The 25129-nt window shown below is 38.1% G+C and overlaps 1 protein-coding gene and 2 long non-coding RNA genes across 3 annotated transcripts in view; all 3 read right to left on the minus strand.

Annotated features, from left to right (window-relative positions):
* Positions 1-1843: 1843 nt before the first annotated feature.
* On the minus strand, positions 1844-3242 carry LOC124512773 (uncharacterized). Its single transcript, XR_006962262.1, has 3 exons — positions 3218-3242; positions 2451-2555; positions 1844-1884 (listed from the first exon to the last, which is right to left on the minus strand). It is a non-coding gene; the product is annotated as an uncharacterized LOC124512773 (long non-coding RNA).
* An 864-nt stretch (positions 3243-4106) lies between these two features.
* Positions 4107-5758, minus strand: LOC124512855 (uncharacterized). Its single transcript, XR_006962264.1, has 3 exons — positions 5712-5758; positions 4967-5020; positions 4107-4209 (listed from the first exon to the last, which is right to left on the minus strand). It is a non-coding gene; the product is annotated as an uncharacterized LOC124512855 (long non-coding RNA).
* Positions 5759-8118: 2360 nt separating this feature from the next.
* LOC124512835 (uncharacterized) overlaps positions 8119-25129 on the minus strand; it is a 49690-nt gene continuing 32679 nt past the window's right edge. The window contains exons 19-20 of the mRNA XM_047080441.1: positions 16822-16875; positions 8119-8180 (exon numbers count right to left, since the gene is read on the minus strand). Of these exons, the coding sequence (XP_046936397.1) occupies positions 8119-8180; positions 16822-16875 (116 nt within the window). The remainder of the gene's footprint in view (positions 8181-16821; positions 16876-25129) is intronic.

Below are 25129 nucleotides of genomic sequence, written 5' to 3' on the forward strand. Positions count from 1 at the left end.
TTTAAGGAAACAATTCCATTAAAAATTCCTTACATCTTCATTTTACCTGAGACCATTTAGAAAATGCCTGGATCTCAGGGAGTTTAGATGATCTCCATTAATACAAAGGTCTCTTGTATACTAGAAACTGAATCAGGAAAAGTGTGCTCTTCCTAGTATTTTGGATGCCATTATAAGCCATAGCTGAAGATACTATTGGAGTTGGCCAGGTATTCTGGTAACTTTACCTCATGTACCCACAAACAGCTGAGGAAGGGACCACTAATCTAGCTTGGTATGTTCTAAGATTGCTTCCTGCAGGAGATGTGTGTGAACTACATTAATGTATCAGAGCAGCTGATATGAAATATGGAAGGATGGAAGAGATTCACATGGAGGAGAAGTTGAGAAAAATGTCCAGGGACATCATGCTATGTATGTGAAACTACAAGCAGCTCAACATGGCTTAAAGAGTAGAAAAATGAGAGAAGATATGTCCACACAGGCAGATGGAGCTTGAAGGTCTCATGCACTATGATAAAAATCTTTGAACACGTTTTCAAGTGAAGATTTCATTAGACAGAAGGATAGATAGAAGAATGGCTTGTTGACTTCTCTATAAATAGATTTTCATATCCCTATTATTTTGCTTTCTTATTATTTAGGCTATTAGAGTCCTGACAGCACCATCTGCAGTTTTTGGTATATTTACGGAACAATGATGCTGTTTTAGGTTAATTGTAATGAAGATCCAAGATTTATTCTGACTTTAAAATTGGGCTCTCCTCCAAGTGTCCATCAATAGATGAATGGATAAAGACGTAGCACATATGTGTGTGTGTGTGTGTGTGTGTGTGTGCGCGCATGTGTGTGTGTGTGTGTGTGTGTGTGTGTGTGTGTGATGGAGTATTATTCAGCCTTAAAAAAGAATGGAATCTTGCCATTTGCAACAACATGGATGGAGCTAAAGAGTATAATGCTAAGAGAAATGTTAAAGACAAATACTATATGATTTCACTCATACGTGAAATTTAAGAAACAAAATGAGTAAACAAAGAAAAAAAAAAAAGAAGAGAGAGACAAACCAAGAAGTAGACTCTTAACTATAGAGAACAAACTGGTAGTTACCAGAGGGGAGGTGGGTGGGGGAATGGGTGAAACAGGTGATGGGGACGAAAGAGTATACTTATCACATATATATATAGAATTGTTGATATATTGTATACCTGAAATGATACAATTTTCTATGTTAACTATATTGGAATTAAAATTAAAGACTTAAGTAAAAAAAATAAAATTGGGCTCTCCTCCAAGCTTTCTAACATGTATCTGTCAATTAAATCTATTTTCAAACATATCAGATATAAAGGAAAAATTAAAAAATGGCCTGAGGACATCTGTAGTGTTCACCATCAACTTGTAGATTTTTTGACAGCTTTGCAAGTTCCTCTTCCGTGAGCTCAAGTCCCAATTTTTTAAGGGTGTTGTCCAGGTTATTTACATGAACCTTTCCCCCTTAGGAAAGACAGAAGGTAGGAACATGAAAAAAAAGTGTATTATGCCAAAATTCTGCATGCATATCAACTTTCTATTTATTTATTTATTATGTTTGTTTGTTTAAGGTGAAGTGATTTTTTCGTGCATGGAGAAGGGGTGTACAGAATTGAAAAAAAATGAAAGTTCCATATGGAACTTCTAAAATATACGCTGTTATCAGTTAAAATGTGGGTAGACTGCAAGAATCATAAATAAGGAATGATACCAAAGTGAGGAGCCAGGATTCATAATTGGAATAAAAGTGTCAAGTTGGGGAATGTCAGACAGTATGACTTTTAATTGGGTCTTACTCACCATTGAGAGATTTCACACCCTTTAGCAACCTGTTGTGATATACCTTTCCAGCAGCTGTAAGAAAAGCCATAATTCATGCAATGGGGAAATTAACATGAAATCACAAAAATGGTGTGAAATTAATAATTTAAATAAATTTCAAAAATAACATTTTAAGAAGAGTTGTCTCTAATTTTTAGTTTATTTCATCTAATATAATGAAGTTTGGAAACAGAAACCTCTCTCCTTGTGACAAACCTCTTTATTCCAGTACCTGAGGAAGTCTCCTTGCTCAAACATGAGTATAGCTTCCCTTTGCTTTTAAATTTCTGCTTCCCATCTTTATTTTTTTGTCATGGATCTCCAATCTTTCTTTTTTTTTCTCTTCTCATGATATGAACAAATTAGTAGCTTGATAGGTAACAATATGTTTAGCTGTTAATGTCAACTCTTGTCTAAAGGGTTATTTAACTTCCAATATAAATTCTAAGCGACAGTGACAGGTTGCTATATACTTAGAACTCAATTTAATATTTTTTCTTTTATACTTTTGGAGAAAAATAAATAGAAACAAAGTTGGAAATATTTACACAGACCTAAAGACCAACAAAAGACCTCCATGACACCTCTATCAATCTCACCGTCAATTGGCAGTGTTTTCAGTAGCTTCTCTTTTTCCTGATCTGTGAGCTCAATCCCCAGGCTTCCCAGGAAAATTTTCAGGTCATTAGAATCGACCTTCTCATCTTTTAAGAGAGGGAACAATAGACATATAAGCTTTTGGAACTCTGGTATTATATCAAGTTGTAAAATATGTTCTATGAAGTTTAATGATATCCTAATATCAAGATGAGGTGTTAGGCGAAGATGTTTTCAATTGCAGAACCCTTGAGCATATCTTATGGTAATAAAGCATATCTTTATGAGCATATCTTATGGTATCTTATGGTAATAAAATACCACATTTATTATAAATTAAAGACCTTTTTTCCTAAAGCTGGAAAAAAACAACTTTCAGAATAAAATCTGATGAGTGAATTAAGATAATGCAGATTCTTATATAAATTATTCTTCAAAAACATTTGCTTTGGTAAGAATTATTGATGATATCAGGAATACATTATCTTGATCATTTCTAAGCTTCACCATGCCATTTTCTATACATTTCTAGATATTTTTCATTTAAACATTTGTGACCCAAAGCATATTACTTGCACAAGTAACAGAAAACTTAGGATTTAAAATTGACATATAGTCTTGTATCCTAGTGTAGAAACTTTCCTAATGTCAATCCATGATTCATATATTTAAAAATAAAACATCAGAATTTATAAGATACCAGAAATACCACTGAAAAAAACTATTATAAAGGACCGAAACCCTAGATTTACATCAACTTCTCATTTACCTGTAAAAGTTTGCAGTTCCTTCATCGGTGTTTTAGGAGAAGTCCTCCTATCAACTGCAAAAGAAAATTAAAGTCATAATGAGATATAAAAGACTCATGAGGGGCGCCTGGGTGGCGCAGTCGGTTAAGCGTCCGACTTCAGCCAGGTCACGATCTCGCGGTCCGTGAGTTCGAGCCCCGCGTCGGGCTCTGGGCTGATGGCTCAGAGCCTGGAGCCTGTTTCTGATGCTGTGTCTCCCTCTCTCTCTGCCCCTCCCCCATTCATGCTCTGTCTCTCTCTGTCCCAAAAATAAATACACGTTGAAAAAAAAAATTTTTTTAAAAGACTCATGAAATATCGTGAAAAACAATGTGGGAATAAATATAATAAATCCTAACTTACTATGTGCCAGGCATTATCTTAAGTACTTTATATATGCTTACTTAAGAACTATTTACTGAAGAATATCTTTCTAGGCTATTAATTTATTCAGTTTTCATTGTCTTCATTAATACTAGAAAGAAAAGCCTAAACATAAAAACATGCCATTTCAAAAATATTAATTTTACTTATAGTTCTATACCATTTCAAAGCTATATGCATTAGTAATGGGAAGAAATTCAGAAGTACCGTCATCTAAGTGGCCTGCATCTTTCTTTTTAAAATGTGGAAGACTGTCTTCTAGTGACCATAATATGGGTAAAGAACATAAAAGACATTCATACAAAGGGCAATGTTTTCACAGTGACTTGGTAGCTGGCTGCTTATATGCTGTTTACATGCTTTGCCCATACTTATAGCTTCCTACTATCAGTGTAGATTACCATTCCTAAGGGCCCTTTCCCTTGCAACCTTTATTGTCCAAGCTCTCCCAACATGGAACTATGGTATCTGGAAACTTGCTCACCATCACCAGGGAGATTTTGAGTCAGAGCCTCAAGTTCCTTATCTGAGAGCTTGATTCCCATATTATCCAGTATTGCGTTCAAGTCGTTGACATTGACTTTCCCATCTAAGGAAAGAGAGTCCGTGAAGAAAATTATGTAACTTCAAAAAAGAGGTTCATAAACCTTTTAGAGACACATGCCCTGTCGTGAATTTCATGAGCTATATGCTAGTGTTCACAAAGATTACATATCATTTCGGGGGGGGGGTCATATATTCTCTAAAGCCTATTCACAGACCCCCCTTAGTAGTAAGGTTAATAATCCTTGTTCTAAAATGTGAAAAAAAAAACACACCAATTTTAGAACAAGAGACTAAGGACCTTATTATGCCTATAGAGAAAGTCAACTATGACATTAGAACGAAGGTCACTTCTCGTGAGATTTGTCTTGGGGATCAGACTATAAAATACAAAGTTTTAAATACCATTGAATAAATGCTAAGTGAATTCTAGTTCTGGAGGCAAACATTTTTTACTTCTAAACAATAAGTTTTGATGACTGAATTCCCAGTTTAGTATTTATCTGCAGCTGATTAAATTCCCTGAATCAGTGCTAATCTTGTCTGTCACATTTTGCTATGCAAACTTTAAATCTGGTATTTTTTCTCTTGAAAAGTTTGGAAGAATCTTGAGAAAGTAGAAGGCTTTCTTCCTAGATATAAAGTAAAAGATCAGCAGCTAACGTGAAGCTTGATCTTCAGTGGGAGCATAAATTTGCAATCAGTATATATGATCAGTATAGCAGCAACCACTAATACCTTGGGAACAGTATAAAAGCAAGGATCCCATATTGGTCTGCACTCTCATTATGCTGCTCACGTACCTTTTAGAGACATCACAACTTCTAGCAACCTGTTTTGAAAGATCTTGTCATCATCTATAAGAAAAGGCAGAATTTAAGTCACAGAGAAATGTGGAAAATCACAGAGAAATTAGGAAAAATGACTTTTCGAGAGTTTTCTCTTATTTTAATAAAATTTGAGAGAAAATCGGGTGAAATTTAGCACATCATGCGCACCTCTGTTCTTCTTCCCAATCCTGCCTTTATTCACTTCCAATTATTAATCCTTTCCTCTTTCACAAATCCCAGTTTAACCTTTGTTTTTTCCTTTTTTGTTTTTCACTATTGATAAAAAGACCCATCATAATGGAAATGCTGCTTCCTAATCTAAAAGTAAAACCACTTAGGGATTCATTTCAGGTGTAAGTGGACATTCTAAAAAAAAATTTTTTTTTTGAAATGGATTTTCTATATCCTAGAACTTAGGAAATGGAGATAATTTTAGAGTTTCTCGCAGACACAGAAATCTAAAACTTCTTTTTGGGGACAGCTGGGTGGCGCAGTTAAGCATCCAACTCTTGGTTTTGGCTCAGGTCATATCTCACGGGTTGTGAGATCGAGCTCTGAGTCCGGCTCTGTGCTGACAGTGCGGAGCCTGCTTGGGATTCTCTCGCTCTCCCTCTCTCTCTGCTCCTCCCCAACTCACACATGCTCTCACCCTCTCAATATGAATAAATAAACTTAAAAAAAACCTCTCTTTGAATACATCAATATTTAAAATGCTTACCCTTAAAAGGAAGAGTTTTCACCAGCTCCAAGCATTCTTTACCTTTGAGCTCAATCCCCATGTTTCCCAGAACAGCTTTTTTTTTTTTTTTTCAACATTTATTTATTTTTGGGACAGAGAGAGACAGAGCATGAATGGGGGAGGGACAGAGAGAGAGGGAGACACAGAATCAGAAACAGGCTCCAGGCTCCGAGCCATCAGCCCAGAGCCCGACGCGGGGCTCAAACTCCCGGACCGCGAGATCGTGACCTGGCTGAAGTCGGACGCTTAACCGACTGCGCCACCCAGGCGCCCCTCCCAGAACAGCTTTAACGCTATTGACATCAACATTTTCTCCTTAATAAAAAGATTAAAACAATGACATACATGGAATTTAAGTATAATCAAATTATTGCAAATAATTAAACTAAATTATGATGCTAAAACAATAGGATTATGAGCTGGGGAAAGTAATGATCACTGAGCTCTGCCCAAATACATGGAGATAATGTCATTTATGGAAACATAATTGCCTTTTTAAAAATAAGTTTATTTATTTTTGAGACAGAGAGAGACAGAGCATGAATGGGGGAGGGGCAGAGAGAGAGGGAGACACAGAATCAGAAGCAGGCTCCAGGCTCTGAGCCATCAGCCCAGAGCCCGACGCGGGGCTGGAACTCACAGACCGTGAGATCGTGACCTGAGCTGAAGTCAGACGCTTAACCGATTGAGCCACCCAGGTGCCCCAGCTTTCTAAAGGCTAATAAGAGATGGCACTCTCACTCTTAAATACTGAGAACAATACTGAGGGGTGATCGGGGGTAGGGGAGAGGGGAAAGTGGGTGATGGGCATCGAGGAGGGCACCTGTTGGGATGAGCACTGGGTGTTGTATGGAAACCAATTTGACAATAAATTATACCTAATAAAAAAACAAGAGAGAGAGAGATGGCACTCTCAACGGTGGTCATGAGAATGTATCCACAGGAGTTCCAACTATGGAGAACATAATTAACCAAGGGCCCCACCTTCTGCTTTGAAATTAACCTGTGTTTTTTTGCACTAATGCCATATGTATCATTGGCACTGGCCAATCACAAGTGCAGCCAAGATACTAGGGGAGCCCTGTTCCTGGAAGATACAGGATGGTGATTCTAACCAGAGGATTCTTTTTTTTTTTTTTTTATATGAAGTTTATTGACAAATTGGTTTCCATACAACACCCAGTGCTCATCCCAAAAGGTGCCCTCCTCAATACCCATCACCCACCCGCCCCTCCCTCCCACCCCCCATCAACCCTCAGTTTGTTCTCAGTTTTTAACAGTCTCTTATGCTTTGGCTCTCTCCCACTCTAACGTCCTTTTTTTTTTTTTTTTTCCTTCCCCTCCCCCATGGGTTCCTGTTAAGTTTCTCAGGCTCCACATAAGAGTGAAACCATATGGTATCTGTCTTTCTCTGTATGGCTTATTTCACTTAGCATCACACTCTCCAGTTCCATCCACGTTGCTACAAAAGGCCATATTTCATTTTTTCTCATTGCCACGTAGTATTCCATTGTGTATATAAACCACAATTTCTTTATCCATTCATCAGTTGATGGACATTTAGGCTCTTTCCATAATTTGGCTATTGTTGAGAGTGCTGCTATGAACATTGGGGTACAAGTGCCCCTATGCATCAGTACTCCTGTATCCCTTGGGTAGATTCCTAGCAGTGCTATTGCTGGGTCATAGGGTAGGTCTATTTTTAATTTTCTGAGGAACCTCCACACTGCTTTCCAGAGCGGCTGCACCAATTTGCATTCCCACCAACAGTGCAAGAGTAACCAGAGGATTCTTGAAAGCACTTTTGCCAGGCCCTCCTCAGACTGCATGACAATCTAGGATGCTTCCGCCCAAACATTTCTTCCTCTTTCCTTCACCTGGTGACAGATTTGCCCTGCAGTCTGACAGCCTCCCAGCCTTTCAGGCATCCTCCTTATTTTCTCTTACGCAGGCATTTCCCCTAATAATGTCCTGGCATGTTTAACCCTGCCCCGGCTTTTGCTTCTTCGGAGGCTTGGACTAACATACTCAAAATAACAATGACACAAAATGGGTATTATAGATCTCTTTTGCCAATTTTCAAGCTGCAGATGGCTTATCTTCATAATTCTATTGACATGAAGAATGTATCACCTCTCCTTTAAGTAATTACCAGGGACTTTTCCAAAGATTCATTTCACCTTTTATTGTACATTTTGGCTGTCTTAAAATAAGGAAAATGAAGTGTATTCGTGAAGAATACATCAGAAAATTCTCCAATTTCTGGGCTACTGGTTATGAAAACCTCAAACAAATAGGAGGTAAAAATGATAGAATTAGCCTAGCAATTAAGGCATGAAGAAAAACAGTTCTGTAAAAATTAGGATCCTATGTTTACATTAACTTCTCAATCACCTGTGACAGCTTTCACGCCATCCATCACTTTATTCAGATCAACTTTTCCATTAGCTATGAAGAGAAGGGACAATTGAGACATGTAATCAATGTCATGAGCTCCAAAAAACATATACAAAGGATATACGTTGATGGAAAATTCCAGATAAATTCCATTAATATCATAATTTTATACACACTTATATTAAATCTCTGAATTTCAAGGATTTAAGCTGATCTATTTTTCCAGTGTTTCTGGATCATTGGTATTTATCAGCTCTCTGGTAGCACTTCAGGTACTGCTGTGAGCCATGAGTGCCATAGCTCATATAGGAACCACTAATTCAAACTAGAGTGTTAAATGAATACATCATAGAGTATGTAGTGCCTGGCAAGTTAAAATATCAGATTTTAACTAAAGGAAAGGGGAATGCATAGAAAGAGTCTTCTACAGGGGCGCCTGGGTGGCGCAGTCGGTTAAGCGTCCGACTTCAGCCAGGTCACGATCTCGCGGTCCGTGAGTTCGAGCCCCGCGTCGGGCTCTGGGCTGATGGCTCAGAGCCTGGAGCCTGTTTCCGATTCTGTGTCTCCCTCTCTCTCTGCCCCTCCCCCGTTCATGCTCTGTCTCTCTCTGTCCCAAAAATAAATAAACGTTGAAAAAAAAAAAAAAACTAGAAAACTTAAAAAAAAAAAAAAAAGAAAGAGTCTTCTACATGGAAGAGAGGCTGAGAAATATAAAGTAAAACCACACCTGGGTACAACATATACAACATATACATATGCAGTGCATGGAGAACTATAGTCAGTTCAGCACTGCAGAAGAATAAAGTATGGATTTGGGAAAGGAAAGTTCATACAAGAGAGGAAGGTTGGACTCAGATTATTAAGGGATTTGTAAGTAATTTTAAGAAGCTTAGCCTTTATCTACTAGGTTATATAGAATCATTGAGTGGTTGGTTATAAGTTCAAGAATGATATGAACCAATTTGCATTTTATTTTAATTTTCTTTAACTTTAAATTATAATTAATTTTATTATTACAAAATTACATTTATATTGAAATATATATAGAGTGATGTCATCAAGATGGTGACATAAGTTTTTCCTGACTTCAGTCCCCCTCACAAAAAGACCATCTTGCAAGTATCCACAGACAAGGCACCATTGTGAAAATCCCAGGATATGGTTGTGAGGCTGATGAATCTCCCTGAACCACAGAGACTGAGAAGGACCACATTAGAAGGGTAAGACAATCAGGGGCGCCTGGGTGGCGCAGTCGGTTAAGCGTCTGACTTCAGCCAGGTCACGATCTCGCGGTCCGTGAGTTCGAGCCCCGTGTCGGGCTCTGGGCTGATGGCTCGGAGCCTGGAGCCTGTTTCCGATTCTGTGTTTCCCTCTCTCTCTGCCCCTCCCCCGTTCATGCTCTGTCTCTCTCTGTCCCAAAAATAAATAAACGTTGAAAAAAAAAAACTTTAAGAAGGGTAAGACAATCAGCTATGCTCTGACTGCACTGCCCCTCTCCCAGGCTAGTATAGTGCTGCACTGAGAGGGCTTCCCAGAGCTATGGTTTCTCTGGTGGGAAAAAGAGAGCCCAAGGTAGACATCCAGCTCCTCCAGAGTTGTGGGTTGCTTCCTGGAAGGCCCACCTGGGTCCTGTCCCATAGGTATTGCGGGGGCGGGGGGTATCCGTGGGTCTTAACCATTTGAGATCAGAATGAGATGGAGAAGGGAAACATAGCTTACATTAACCAGCACTTGAATCTTGGCAGATTGCTTCTCCTAGCAGCAATGCCTGAGTAGATATCTGACACAGTGGTTTTGCCCATCTGCAGAGCCAAGATGGTGGTCCCTCTGGCCAGGGAACCATTCTGCTTGAGTTGGGTCCCCAGCCAATAAGCCTTTCTGGCCTTGGAGCCTCTTCTATCACCCCATCCAGATGAGGAAGCAAATTCATGGCTCCTGCCTATTGCTGAGTATAGATAGTCCTCTGTCCTGCCTGACCAGAAAACCTATTGAGACCATCCCAGAGACTGTGTAGATTACCCTACAGCCCCTCTTACAGCAGTGCCTGAGTGAAGAGCCCACTCATTGGCTCTGCCTCTCTGCAGAACTGAGCTAGTGGCACTATCTGGCCAGGGATATTGATGGATACTCCTGCCTGACTCAGGTACCCAGACAATAAGCCTTATCAGCAAAGGAGCCTATGATATAGAGACTGGGCTGGGAAGGAAATTCAAAGCCCTGATCAGGGATGAATATAGCTTCCAGCCTTATCTGACCAAGAAGCCTAACCAGAACACCTGGGAAGTTGCATAGTCCATCCTACAGATCTGGTTATAATGGTGCCTGAGCAGAGACCCCAAAATTGACAACCTAGAAGAAACGGATAAATTATTCCTAGAAACATACAACCTACTGATATTGAATCATGAAGAAACAGAAAATCTGAAGAGATCAAAAACAAGTAAGGATATTGAATCAATAATCAAAATCTTCTTCCCCAAAAGTCCAGGACAAATGGTTTTATTGCTGAATTTTTACCATTTAATGAAGAGTTAACACCAATCCTTCTCAAATTCTTCCCAAAAAATTTAAGAGGAGGGAACACTGCCAAACTCATTTACAAGGTAGCATTTACCCTGATACCAAAGCCAGACAAAGATACTACAAAAAAATTAAAACTATAGGCCAATGTCCCTGACGAATATAAATGCAAAGATTCTCAACAAAATTCTAGCAAACCAATTCAATAGCACATTAAAAGGATCATATAGCATGATTAAGTGGGATTCATCCCTAGGATGCAAAGATATTTCAACATGTGCAAATCAATAAATGTGACATACTGCATTGATAGAATGAAAGATAAAAATCACATGATCATCTCAATTGATGCAGAAAAAGCATATGACAAAATTCAACATCCATTCATGATAAAAGCTGTCACTAAATTAGGTATAGAAGGAAAGAATCTCAACATAATAAAGGCCATGTATGACAATACTCAATACTTAACATCATACTCTAACAGTGAAAGGTTGAAAGCTTTTCCTCTATAATCAGAAATAAGACAAGTGCTCACTCTTACCACTCCTATTCAGTATAGTACTAGAAGTGTTAGCTAGAACAATTAGGCAAGAAAAGAAATAAAAGTCACCAGAATCAGAAAGAAAGAAAGAAAGAAAGAAAGAAAGAAAGAAAGAAAGAAAGAAAGAAAGGAGTAAAAGTGTGTCTATTTGCAGATGACATTATTTTAAGTATAGAAAATCCTAAAGACTCAACCAAAAAAAAAAATAATAACTTGTTAAATTTAATGAATGAATTCAGTAAAGATGCAGGATACAAAATCAACATACAAAAATCAATGGTGTTTCTATATACTAACGATGAATTATCAGAAAAAGAAATGAAGAAAATAATCTCACTTACAACAGCATCACAAACTATAAAGTACTTAGGAGTAAATTTGGAAGAGACACAAATAGAAAGATATCCTGTGTTCATAGATTAGAAGAATTATTAACCTTAAAATGTCCACACTAAGGCAATGCCATCTATAGATTCAATGTAATTCTTAAGATTCCAATGGCATTTTTTAGACATACATAAAACATAATCCTAAAATTCATTTGGAACCACAAAAGCTAAACCAATCCTCAAAAGAAGGGTAAAGCTGGAGGATCACAATTTTTTACTTCAAACTGTATTATAAAGCTATAGTAATCAAAACAGTATGGCACTGGCATAAAAACACACACTTGGACCAATGATGAGTTAGATACAAACTCATACATATATGGCCAACTTCTATTTGACACAGAAGCCAACAATATTCAAGCAAGCCTAGAATACTCAATGGAGAAAAGAGTGTCTTCATTAAATGGTGTTAGGAAAATTGGATATTTACATGACAAAGAGTGAGATTAGACCCCTGTCTTATACTGTTCACAAAAATCAACTCAAAATGAATTAAAGAATTAAATGTAAGGCCTGAAATCATACATAAAACTCCCAAGGGAAACGGAGAAAAAAGCTCTTTGATGTTGCTCTTGGCAATGATTTTTTGGATGTGACTCCTATAAAGCACAAGCAACAACATAAAAAATAAACAAATAAGTAGGGCTACATCAAACTGAAGAGCTTCTCTGCATGGCAAAATAACCATAAGAGACCCTTAAATACAGAGAACAAACTGAGGTTGATGAGGTTTGGAGGGGAGGTAAATGGGTGACAGGCACTAAGGAGGGCACTTTTCAGGATGAGCACTGGGTGTCATATGTAAGAGAGGAATCTCTGGGTTCTACTCTTGAAGCTAAGACTACACTGTATGTTCACTAACTTGAGAATAATAATAATAAAAAAAGAATCAACAAAATGAAAAGACAGCCTATGTAATGGAAGAAAATATTTACAAACCATATATCTTATAAGAGGTTAATATCCAAACTATATAAGGAACTCATACACCTCAATAACAAAGAAACCAAATAACACAATTTAAAAGTGGGTGAAATATCTGAAAAGACATTTTTCCAAAGAAGATATTCAAATGGCCAACAGGTCCATTAAAAGGTGGCTCATCCTCACTAATCATCAGGGAAATGTAAATCAAAACCACAATGAGGTATCACCTCACACCTGTTAGAATGGCTATCATCAAAAAGACAAGAGATAGAAAGTACTGGTAAGGATGTGGGGGAAAGGGAAGCCTCGTGCACTGCTGGTGAAAGTGTAAATTGGTGCAGCCAACGTGAAGAGTATGAAGGTTCCTCAAAAAATTAAAAATGGAACTACATATGATCCAGAAATTATGACTTGGGTATATATTCAAAGTAAACAAAATCACTGTCTTGAAGAGATAACTGAATCTTCACATCCATTATAGCATAATTTATAATAGCAAAGACATGGAAAAAACCTAAGCATCCATTGATGGAGGGATACATAAAGAAAATGTGGGGTATATATACAATGGGATATGAGGGTATATATGGGGTATATATACAATGGGAATGAGTTTTGGAAGCGTGTGGGTGTTTAGGAATTTGTCCATTTCTTCCAGGTTGTCCAGTTTGTTGGCATATAATTTTTCATAGTATTCCCTGATAATTCCTTGTATCTCTGAGGGATTGGTTGTAATAATTCCATTTTCATTCATGATTTTATCTATTTGGGTCATCTCCCTTTTCTTTTTGAGAAGCCTGGCTAGAGGTTTATCGACTTTGTTTATTTTTTCAAAAAACCAACTCTTGGTTTCGTTGATCTGCTCAACAGTTTTTTTAGATTCTATACTGTTTATTTCTGCTCTGATCTTTATTATTTCTCTTCTTCTGCTGGGTTTAGGCTGTCTTTGCTGTTCTGCTTCTATTTACTTTGGGTGTGCTGTTAGATTTTGTATTTAGGATTTTTCTTGTTTCTTGAGATAGGCCTGGATTGCAATGTATTTTCCTCTCAGGACTGCCTTCGCTGCATCCCAAAGCGTTTGGATTGTTGTATTTTCATTTTCATTTGTTTCCATATATTTTTAAATTTCTTCTCTAATTGCCTGGTTGACCCACGCATTCTTTAGTAGGGTGTTCTTTAACCTCCATACTTTTGGAGGTTTTCCAGACTTTTTCCTGTGGTTGATTTCAAGCTTCATAGCATTGTGGTCTGAAAGTATGCATGGTATGATCTCAATTCTTGTATACTTATGAAGGGCTGTTTTGTGACCCAGTATGTGATCTATCTTGGAGAATGTTCCATGTGCACTTGAGAAGAAAGTATATTCTGTTGCTTTGGGATGCAGAGTTCTAAATACATCTGTCAAGTCCATCTGATCCAATGTATCATTCAGGACCCTTGTTTCTTTATTGACTGTGTGTCTAGATGATCTATCCATTTCTGTAAGTGGAATGTTAAAGTCCCCTGCAATTACCACATTCTTATCAATAAGGTTGCTTATGTTTGTGAGTAATTGTTTTATATATTTGGGGGCTCCTGTATTTGGTGCATAGACATTTATAATTGTTAGCTCTTCCTGATGGATAGACCCTGTAATTATTATATAATGCCCTTCTTCACTCTTGTTACAGCCTTTAATTTAAAGTCTAGTTTGTCTGATATAAGTATGGCTACTCCAGCTTTCTTCTGGCTTCCAGTAGCATGATAAATAGTTCTCCATCCCCTCACTCTCAATCTGAAGGTGTCCTCAGGTCTAAAATGAGTCTCTTGTAGACAGCAAATAGATGGGTCTTGCTTTTTTATCCATTCTGATACCCTATGTCTTTTGGTTGGCGCATTCAGTCCATTTACATTCAGTGTTATTACAGAAAGATACAGGTTTAGAGTCATTGTGATGTCTGTAGGTTTCATGCTTGTAGCGATGTCTCTGGTACTTTGTCTCACAGGATCCCCCTTAGGATCTCTTGTAGGGCTGGTTTAGTGGTGACGAATTCCTTCAGGTTTTGTTTGTTTGGGAAGACCTTTATCTCTCCTTCTATTCTAAATGACAGACTTGCTGGATAAAGGATTCTCAGCTGCATATTTTTCCTGTTCATCACATTGAAGATCTCCTGCCATTCCTTTCTGGCCTGCCAAGTTTCAGAAGAGAGATCGGTCATGAGTCTTATAGGTCTCCCTCTATATGTTAGAGCACGTTTATCCCTTGCTGCTTTCAGAATTTTCTCTTTATCCTTGTACTTTGCCAGTTTCACTATGATATGTCATGCAGAAGATCGATTCAAGTTACGTCTGAAGGGAGTTCTCTGTGCCTCTTGGATTTCTATGCCTTTTTCCTTCCCCAGATCAGGGAAGTTCTCAGCTATGATTTCTTCAAGTACACCTTCAGCACCTTTCCCTCTCTCTTCCTCCTCTGGAATACCAATTATGCGTAGATTATTTCTTTTTAGTGCATCACTTAGTTCTCTAATTTTCCCCTCATACTCCTGGATTTTTTTATCTCTCTTTTTCTCAGCTTCTTCTTTTTCCATAATTTTATCTTCTAGTTCACCTATTCTCCCCTCTGCCTCTTCAATCTGAAGCGTGGTCATTTCCATTTTATTTTGCAGCTCGTTTATCGCATTTTTTAGCTCCTCCTGACTATTCCTTAGTCCCTTGATCTCTGTAGCAATAGATTCTCTGCTGTCCTCTATACTGTTTTCAAGCCCAGTGATTAATTTTATGACTATTACTGTAAATTCACTTTCTGTTACATTGTTTAAATCCTTTTTGATCAGTTCGTTAGCTGTCGTTATTTCCTGGAGATTCTTTTGAGGGGAATTCTTCCGTTTGGTCATTTTGGATAGTTTCTGGAGTGGTGCCGAACTGCAGGGCACTTCCCCTGTGCTGTCTTGAATAACTCGCGTTGGTGGGCGGGGCCGCAGTCAGACCTGATGTCTGCCCCCAGCCCACCCCTGGGGCCACAGTCAGACTGGTGTGTGCCTTCTCTTCCCCTCTCCTAGGGGCGGGATTCACTGTGGGGTGGTGTGGCCTCTCTGGGCTACTTGCACACTGCCTGGCTTGTGGTGCTGGGGATCTGGCATATTAGCTGGGGTAGATAGGCAAGGTGCATGGGGGGTAGGAGGGGCAGGCTCAGCTCACTTCTCCTTCTGTGATCCGCTTTGGGAGGGGCCCTGCGGCAGCTGGAGGGAGTCAGGCGCGCTGCCGGAGGTGTGGGTCCGCAGAAGCACAGCGTTGGGTGTTTGCGTGGTGCAAGCAAGTTCCCTGGCAGGAACTGGTTCCCTTTGGGATTTTGGCTGGGGGGTGGGCGAGGGAGATGGCACTGGCGAGCGCCTTTCTTCCCCGCCAAACTGAGCTCTGTTTCCCGGGGCTCAGCAACTCTCCCTCCCATTGTCCTCCAGCCCTCCTGTTCTCAGAGCAGAGCTGTTAGCTTGTAACCTTCCAGATGTCAAGTCCTGCTTGCTGTCGGAACACACTCCGTCTGGCCCCTCCGCTTCTGCAAGCCAGACTCGGGGGCTCTGCTTGGCTGGTGGGCTGCCCCTCCGCCCCGACTCCCTCCCGCCAGTCCTAGAACACAGGGCCTCTCCGCCCTTTCTACCCTCTTCCGTGGGCCTCTCGTCTGCGCTTGACTCTGGACACTCCGTTCTGCTAATCCTCTGGTGGTTTTCTGGGTTATTTAGGCAGGTGTAGGTGGAATCTAAGTGATCAGCAGGACCTGCGGTGAGCCCAGTGTCCTCCTACGCCGCCATCTTCCTCTCCGTCCTAACTCTACCATTCACTGATTTAATACAGAATATTTTTCCCCAACATAGAAGAGGTGTCATATATTAATGTCAAATTAAAAAAAAAAAAGAATTTGCTACCAAGACACAGAATTGAAATTATTTATTTTTATTTATTATTTTGAAAGAGAAAGAGAGACAGAGAGAGAGAGAGAATGAGTGAGGGAGGGGCAGAGATAAAGAGAGGGACAGAAATCCCAAGCAGGCTCCATGTTTTCAGGGCAGAGCCCCATGTGGCGCTTGATATCATGAACCTCAGACCATGACCCGAGGCAAAATCAAGTCAGCTGCTTAACCAACTGAGCCACCCAGGCACCCCAGAATTTAAATTTTATTACTAACATGCAGAGATTTAAAAGTCTAACTCTAAGAAATTAGATAAAAAATGATCTATCAAATGAAGGATAAAATGGTAGAATAAGCAAAGAAATAAAAGTCTTTGAAATATAATTTTGACTAAAACTTATATTCTTAGATTTATATTAACTTCTCACCTGTAAGAGTTTTCACTCCATCCATCAATTTATCAAGATCAACCTTCCCATTATCTATAAAAAAAGGTAAAGATAAAAATAATAAAATGATGCAGACTCAGAAAAACAGAGTATGAAAACCTTATATTGTGAAAGTCCACTTCTTTTCATTGTGCTCTATGTCAATCCTCAAATTATCAATCCAGTTCTTCAGAAATTCTATGATAGAAGACGTGCCCTATTCCCTATCAGAGGTGAGCCAACTATCGTCCATTGGCCAAATCCAGCCCACTGCCACGTATCTTTTTATTTTTTCACCTCCTATTTTTATATGGCCCATGAGCTAAGAATCATTTTTACATTTTCAAATGATTGTAAAACCCAAAAGGATATTATTTGTGACACATAAAACTTACACAGATTTAAAATTTTAGTGTCCATAAATAACATTTTATTGGGACATTTTTATTGGAACAAATTAGCCACACTAATTTGTTTACACATTGTTTACAGCTGCTTTTGTACTACAACAACATTATTGAGAAGTAGGACAGAGATCACATCATCCACAAAGCCTGAAGTATTTATTATTTGCCCTTTATTTATTTTTTTTTAATTTTTTTTAATGTTTTTATTTATTTTTGCGACAGAGAGAGACAGAACATGAGCAGGGGAGGGCCAGAGAGAGAGGGAGGCACAGAATCGGAAGCAGGCTCCAGGCTCTGAGCCGTCAGCCCAGAGCCCGATGCGGGGCTCGAACCCACAGACTGTGAGATCGTGACCTGAGCCGAAGTCGGACGCTCAACCGACGAGCCACCCAGGCGCCCCTATTATTTGCCCTTTATAGAAACATTGCTGACCCTGCCCTAGAAGATAGAGTCCACTCAGAGGCAATTTATACTCCTAAATTGTTTAGATTCACCCTACTTTATAAACCTGGAAGAAACTATTATTGATGTTGGCCATGTTCTATGACCCTGCTCAATTATGGTATATCCATAAAGCCTACCTATCATTGTATAATAAAAGGAAAAATGAAGTAATCTTTCATATATTCCCAATATAATTTTTTTAAAAAGTCTTTTCAATTACTATGATAATCATGGAAGGGCTGGTGACATATGACTGGTGTATTTTTGGAGCAATTGTTAAAAAACTTCATTCATCTCATTATAGGCAAATTTCCCTTTTTTTTCTTATTTTCCACTCTACTTAGTCATCATACATTAGTTACTGACAAGTGGTCAAGAAGTTCCTAAGAAGAGTTCCTAAGAAGAGGTATGGTATTTAACAGGATCACAAAAGATTGCCACTGAAACTGCTAGGTTGGCTCGTCACATTTCCACAGATTTTGATGGTAATGAGACAATGAGCCCAAATGGATTAAGATAGTTTATTACTTATACCCAAGAAGTAAGATCAGCATGGTGTTGGATCTCTGCCACTTTAGTCCCAGAATACAACACGGAACCAGCTGGACAGTGGACTGGTGGGACATGCGATGAGTTGTTCTGCTGCTGGGAAGCTCACTCAAATGGTACCCAACAAGTTTTATAGACTTATACAGAAATCTGCAGCTGTATCCTAGAGGAGAGAGGCAGAAAGTTGTGTTCAACTGAAACTAAGGAGATGAATGAGAAATGACCTTGTGACCGTCTCCTGTAGATAGGGAAACAGATGGAGACACTGCTTGGTGGCAGCTCTTCACAAGGCTGTCTACTTCCCCTTGTTCCAGGAGGAATTGTGACGCTTTCAAGAAAGACTATGGTAAGATTGTGGTCAAGATATATTTATGTGGCCTAGGTGGAGATGTGCAAAGTTGTTAGAGAAGAACCATTTCCCTCAAATTACATATCTAATATTTGAAATATGCTAGGTCTTAAGGGCACAAAGATAATTAAAGTACACTTTCTACTTTCAAGGACTTCAGAGTTTGGAAAAACTGGTTATGCTGAGTAAACAAAATTCAGAGATAGTGTACTTTTATGGAAGCCTCTGATCAAATTGCCTGAAATTTTCCCATATACACCACATAGGAATTTTCCTTTTCCATAAATAACAAGTTAAATTAGGAGATTATTATCTATTATTGTCGAGCCAAGTATTTTATTTATTTATATATATTTTTAAATATAATTTACTGTCAAATTGGCTTACATACAACACTCAATACTCATCCCAACAAGTGCCCTCCTCAATGCCCATCACCCTCTTTCCCCTCTCCCCCACCCTCCATCAACCCTCAGTTTGTTCTCTGTATTTAAGTATCTCTTGTGGTTTGCCTCCCTCCCTCTCTGTAACTATTTCTTTTTTTTCCCCTTCTCATCTCCCATGGTCTTCTGTTAAGTTTCTCAAGATCCACATGAGTAAAAACATATGATATCTGTCTTTCTCTGACTTACTTATTTCACTTAGCATAATACCTTCCGGTTCCATCCACGTTGCTGCAAATGGCATGATTTTATTCTTTCTCATTGCCAAGTAGTATTCCATTGTATATATAAACCATATTTGCTCTATCCATTCATCAGTTGATGGACATTTTGGCTCTTTCCATAATTTGGCTATTGTTGAAAGTACTGCTATAAATATTGGGGTACATGAGCCCCTATGCATCAGCACTCCTGTATCCCTTGGGTAAATTCCTAGCAGTGGGTCATAGGATAGTTCTATTTTTAGTTTTCTGAGGAACCTCCACACTGTTTTCCAGAGCAGCTCTACCAGTTTGCATTCCCACCAACAGTGCAAGAGGGTTCCCATTTCTTCACATCCTGGCCAGCATCTATAATCACCTGATTTGTTCATTTTAGCCACTCTGACCACTCTGATCACTTGGTGTGACGTGGTATCTCAGCGTGAGTGTGGCTTTGATTTGTATTTCCCTGATGATGAGTGATATCGAGCATCATTTCATGTGTCCATTGGCCATCTGGATGTCTTCTTTGGAAAAGTGTCTATTCATGTCTTCTGCCCATTTCTTCACTGGGTTATTTGTTTTTCAGGTGTGGAGTTTGCGAGTTCTTTATAGATTTTGGATACTAGCCCTTTATCCGATATGTCATTTGCAAATATCTTCTCCCGTTCCGTTCCATCGGTTGCCTTTTAGTTTTGTTGATTGTTTCCTTTGTAGTGCAGAAGCTTTTTATCTTGATGAGGTCCCAATAGTTCATTTTTGCTTTTAATTTCCTTGCCTTTGGAGAGGTGTCGAGCAAGAAATTGCTGTGGCTGAGGTCAAAGAGGTTGTTGCCTTTAAGCAAAGTATTTTAAATATACATATGTCCTATTGTAAAAGATAGATTACAAACTGTAAGAAGAATATGAAAATCATCTAGGCCTGGAAATCGGCTAACTTCCTTTTTTTTCCTTATAATTTAGAATATTTATTTTATATCATTGAATGATGTTTAGAGTTAAACCGATTTTTAAAATATCACTCTTATGCAGGGGCGCCTGGGTGGCTCAGTTGCTTGAGCGTCCGACTTCGGCTCAGGTCATGATCTCGGAGTCTGTGAGGTCAAGCCCCCCACCTCGGGCTCTATGCTGACAGCTCAGAGCCTGGAGCCTGCTTCAGATTCTGTGTCTCCCTCTCTCTCTGCCCCTTCCCTGCTTGTAGTCTCTCTCTCTCTCTCAAAAATAAATAAGAAACATTAAAAAAAAATTTAAAAATTAAAAAAATTAAAATGTCATGCTTATGCAAACATAAAAATATGTGAGATAAACTTGCAATTACTCTAATTTCATATTTAGAATCTAATTCTTTTAAATTGCTGTTCAGCTCTTCAACTCAGAATCACTGGTGTCTGCTTTTGTCTCCAAAATATTGTCCAGTGTGCTATCAACAGCACTGGTGACACAGCATTTCTTAGATGAGGGCTCCATTAGAGTTTTTTATTTAAAGCTAACAAGAAATTAAAAATGTTTCTTGAGAGTAGTTGACACATAAGGCTACATTGGTTTTAGGCGTACAACGCAATCATCTGATAGGTTTTTATATGTGATGCCACAGCACCACAGGTCTAGCTACCATCTGTCACCATACAACGCTATTACAATATCATTGATTATATTCCTTATACAGTGTCTTTTATTCCCATGACTTATTCATTCCATTACTGGAAGCCTGTATCTCCTACTCCTCTGCATCCATTTTGCTAATACTCACATCCCCACCCCTCCGGCAACCAGTTTGTTCTCTGCATTTACAGGTCTGATTGTTTTTTTGTTCATTTATTGACTTTTTTTTAGATTCTATGTGTGAGTGAATTGACATATTTGTCTTTCTCTGACTTACTTCACTTAGCATAATACCTTCTAGGTCCATCTGTGTTGTCCCAAATGGCAAAATTTCATCTATCTTGACGAATACGGCTGAGTAATATTCCAGTGTGTGTGTCTTCTTTGTCCATTCATCTATTGATAGGCACTTAGGACGCTTCCATATTGTGGCTATTATAAATAATGCTGCAATAAACATAGAGTGCATCTATCTTTTTGAATTAGTATTTTTGTTTTCTTTGGGTAAATACTCAGTAGTGGAATTATTGGATTATATGGTATTTCTAGTTTTACTTTCTTGAGGAACCTCCATACTGTTTTCCATAGTGGCTGTACCAATTTACATTCCCATCAGTAGTGCACAAGAGTTCTTTTCCTCTACATCCTCACCAACAATTGTTATCCTCACCAACACTTATTATTCTCACTGTTTTGATTTTAGCCAATCTGACAGGTCTGAGTTGATATCTCATTGTGGTTTTTATTTGCACTTCTCTGATAATGAGTGATACTGAGCATCTTTTCATGTGTCTTTTGGCCATCTGTATGACTTCTTTGGAAAAGTATCTATTCAGATCCTATGCTCATTTTAAAAATCAGATTTTTTTTTTTTGGTGTTGAGTTGTATAAGTTCTTTATATTTTTTGGATATTAACCCCTTATTGGATATATCATTTGCAAATATCTTCTCCCATTCAGTAGGTTGCCTTTTTGTTTTGTTGATAGTTTCCACCACTGTGCAAAAAGGCTTTTATTTTGAGGTAGTCCCAATAGTTTACTTTTGCTTTTGTTTCCCTTGTGTTAGAAGACACATCTAGAAAAATGTTGCTACAGCTGATATCAAAGAGATTACTGCTTGTGTTCTCTTCTAGGACTTTTATGGTTTCAGGTCTCACATTTAGGTTTTTAATACATTTTGAACTTATTTTTGTGTATGGTATTAAAGAGTGGTCCAGTTTCATTATTTTATATGTAGCTGTCTAGTTTTCCGGACAAATGGTCCAGCAATACCATTTGTTGAAGAAACTGTCTATTCTCTATTGTATATTCTTGCCTCTTTTGTCATAGATTAATTGACCATATCATCATGGGGTTATTTCTGGGCTCTCTATTCCTTTCCTTTGATCCATGTGTCTATTTTTATGCCAGCACCATACTGTTTTGATTAGTATGGCTTTGAAGTAGATCTTGAAATATGGAATTGTGACATCTCCAACTTTGTTTTTCTTTCTCAAGATTACTTTGGCTATTTGGGGTCTTTTGCAGTTCCAAACAAATTTTAGGATTATTTTTTCTAGTTTTGTAGAACGCGCTTTTGGTAAAGTGCACTGAATTGTAGGTTGCTTTGGATAGTATGGACATTTTAACAATATTTGTTCTTCCAATCCCTAAGCATGGAATATCTTTCTATTTGTTTGTTGTGTCATCTTCAAATTCTTTCACCAATGTGTTATAGTTTTCAGAGCACAGATTCTTTTCCCTCTTTGGTTAAATTTATTCCTATTTCATTCTTTTTGGTGCAATTAAAGTTAACAAGAAATTTTGACAAGTTGATGTCTGATGTCCATCCTCATTGCTTGGAACTTTATTTTACCTTTGTAGGGATTTGGCAGTTTCTTTTGCCTTCACTTACACTGTATGGTGTATCATAGGCAATTCTTTTGTGTATGCATCATTAACAACAGGTAGTATAGATTTTCTACTTGTGGGTTTCTTTCTTTCTTAGGTCCAAAAAGCATTTTGTTGTAGCTTTGCAATAAAATTTTGAAAAACAGAATTGTGGTCTTTCCTCCAATGGTGAGATGTTTTCTTCACTAATAATAGATTTATACTTTGCCACTGTTTCCATGCTTTTCCTGTATACACAACTTTCCCTTCAATTCTTAATGACAATGCAATTTTTTTGGAGAAGTTTTTAAACAGCAATTAAACTCAACACATGGGGTACCAACAATACACAACTTAAAGTGGTAATGTGCCACAGTGACAGGCTAAAACCAAATTCACAAATGCAGATTCAATGACAAGAATGTAATAACTCTACTATGTGATTGGTAACAATTATAAGATACATCCTGATTCACATGCTAAAATGTGAAAGTATTATTTACATATATATATATTTTAATTTTTTAAATAATGAAATATGAGGCTGATTCTGATTCTGCCACGGCCGTATCAGCTCTCTACAATCTATTTTTCCTGATGATTAGACTAAAAGTCTAAAGAAAACACAAAAAGCAACAACACTAGACTGTAGAAGAGAACCAAAACTTGCAGAAGTGACTGGCAAGGGGAGTGAGCCTTCTGTTTTGGGTTTCTCTTTTCCCTAATGGCTTTGTCCTGAGGGTGGGGCCCCAATCACAGAACTGCAAGGCAGAACAGGAAGCTAAGACTGATAAAAACTCCATCTCTTTGACCAGGGAAACCTGGAAAAGAGGCCCCTTCAGGTTGGAAAATATGGGGTAATTCCAGAGAGGAGAGAACAATGGAGAAAGGGATCCCCTAATTCTGTGTATGAATCTGTAAAAGTCTTGGGCTCACTTTTGAGTTGTGCATGCATGAGACAGATACAAAGAAAGCATTCTTGCAACGGCTTTGAGAACTGAATTAAGATTTAAACCAGGGCCCAAGTCTCAGACTAACCCAAGTGGCACATGCAGACAGACCCACAGCAGTAAAACAAAGCTTTGTAGAATGAACTGAGACTGGAACCATCCAGAGAAATGGGAGATGGAATTTGTGTTCTGAATCTCAGAGTTGATTACCTGCTAAAACAAAACCCACCAGCATTGTTCAATGAATTTTAAAAGGACCCAGAGTCTACACAACAAAATAGTTGACAAAGTTGAGGATACAATTAGAATTATTTAACATACAAAAAGTTAGGAAAATGAGATCAATTATCAAGTGAAAAGGCAATCAACACATGCCAATCTTTGGATGACTCAAGTGTTAGAATTATCATAAAAAAAAAAAAAGGCTCTAAAACAAATATTTTGGTCACAGAATCCCTTTACACTGTTAGAAGTTTTTGGAGACTCCAAAGAGCGTCTGATTCTCTTGTATGCTAAATCGTAAAACAAGTGTTAATAAAATGCAAAGGACTGAAATCATGCAAAGGATGCTCGCTGACCACAACAGAGTTAAATTAGAAATGAACAACCAAAGGAAATCCGAGAAATTCAAATATTTTGAAATCAAACAACACATTTCAAAGTAATCCATGAGTCAAAGAAGAAATTACAAGAGAAATTAGAATGTATTTTTATCTGAATAAAAATTAAATACATGAGACACAGTAAAGGTGGTGCTTAAAGTAAAATTTATAGCCTTAAATAACTATGTTAGAGAAGAAGAGAGATCTCAAATCCATAATTAAGTCTTTATCTTCATCTAGGAAAGTAAGAGCAAGCCAAACCAAAGACAAGCAGAAGGAAGAAAATAATGAAGATTAGAGTGGATATGAGAACAATGACAGAGAAACTCAATGCAACCAAACATTTAGTCTTCGAAAACATCATCAAAATTGACTAGCCAAGAAAAAAAGAGAGAGGACACAGATGACTAAAATTAGTAATGAAAGAAAGGATTAACCCATTGAACTTAACAGTAATTTAAAGGCTAAAGAGGGAATACTGTGATCAACTTTATGCCAGAAATTAAACAACTTACATGAAATAGATTCCAAAATGGACACAAGCTGCCAAAATGGAATAAAAAAGAAACAGAAAATCTGAATAGTGTTGTAACACACAAGAAAATTAAGCATTGGAAATTTTCTCAGAGAGAAGGGACTATGTCCAGATGGCTTCTTTGGTAAATTATTACAAATAATTAAAGAAATAGTATCAGTCCTACATAAATTATTTCAGAAAACAGAAGTGGGAAAAAACACCAATTCATTCTATGAGGCTAGTGCTACCTTAATACGAAAGCTAGACAAAGACATCACAAGACAAACTCCAGTGGTAATGCCTTGTAATGATACTGGGAAGGGATGAGTTTTAGTAGAAAAATCAAGAGCTCGGACTAAGACAAGTTATGTTACAAG

The sequence above is a fragment of the Lynx rufus genome, unplaced genomic scaffold (assembly GCF_022079265.1).
Source record: "Lynx rufus isolate CCGP_SWC_20201006 ecotype Redwood Valley unplaced genomic scaffold, mLynRuf1.p SCAF_18, whole genome shotgun sequence".
Taxonomy (NCBI): domain Eukaryota; kingdom Metazoa; phylum Chordata; class Mammalia; order Carnivora; family Felidae; genus Lynx; species Lynx rufus.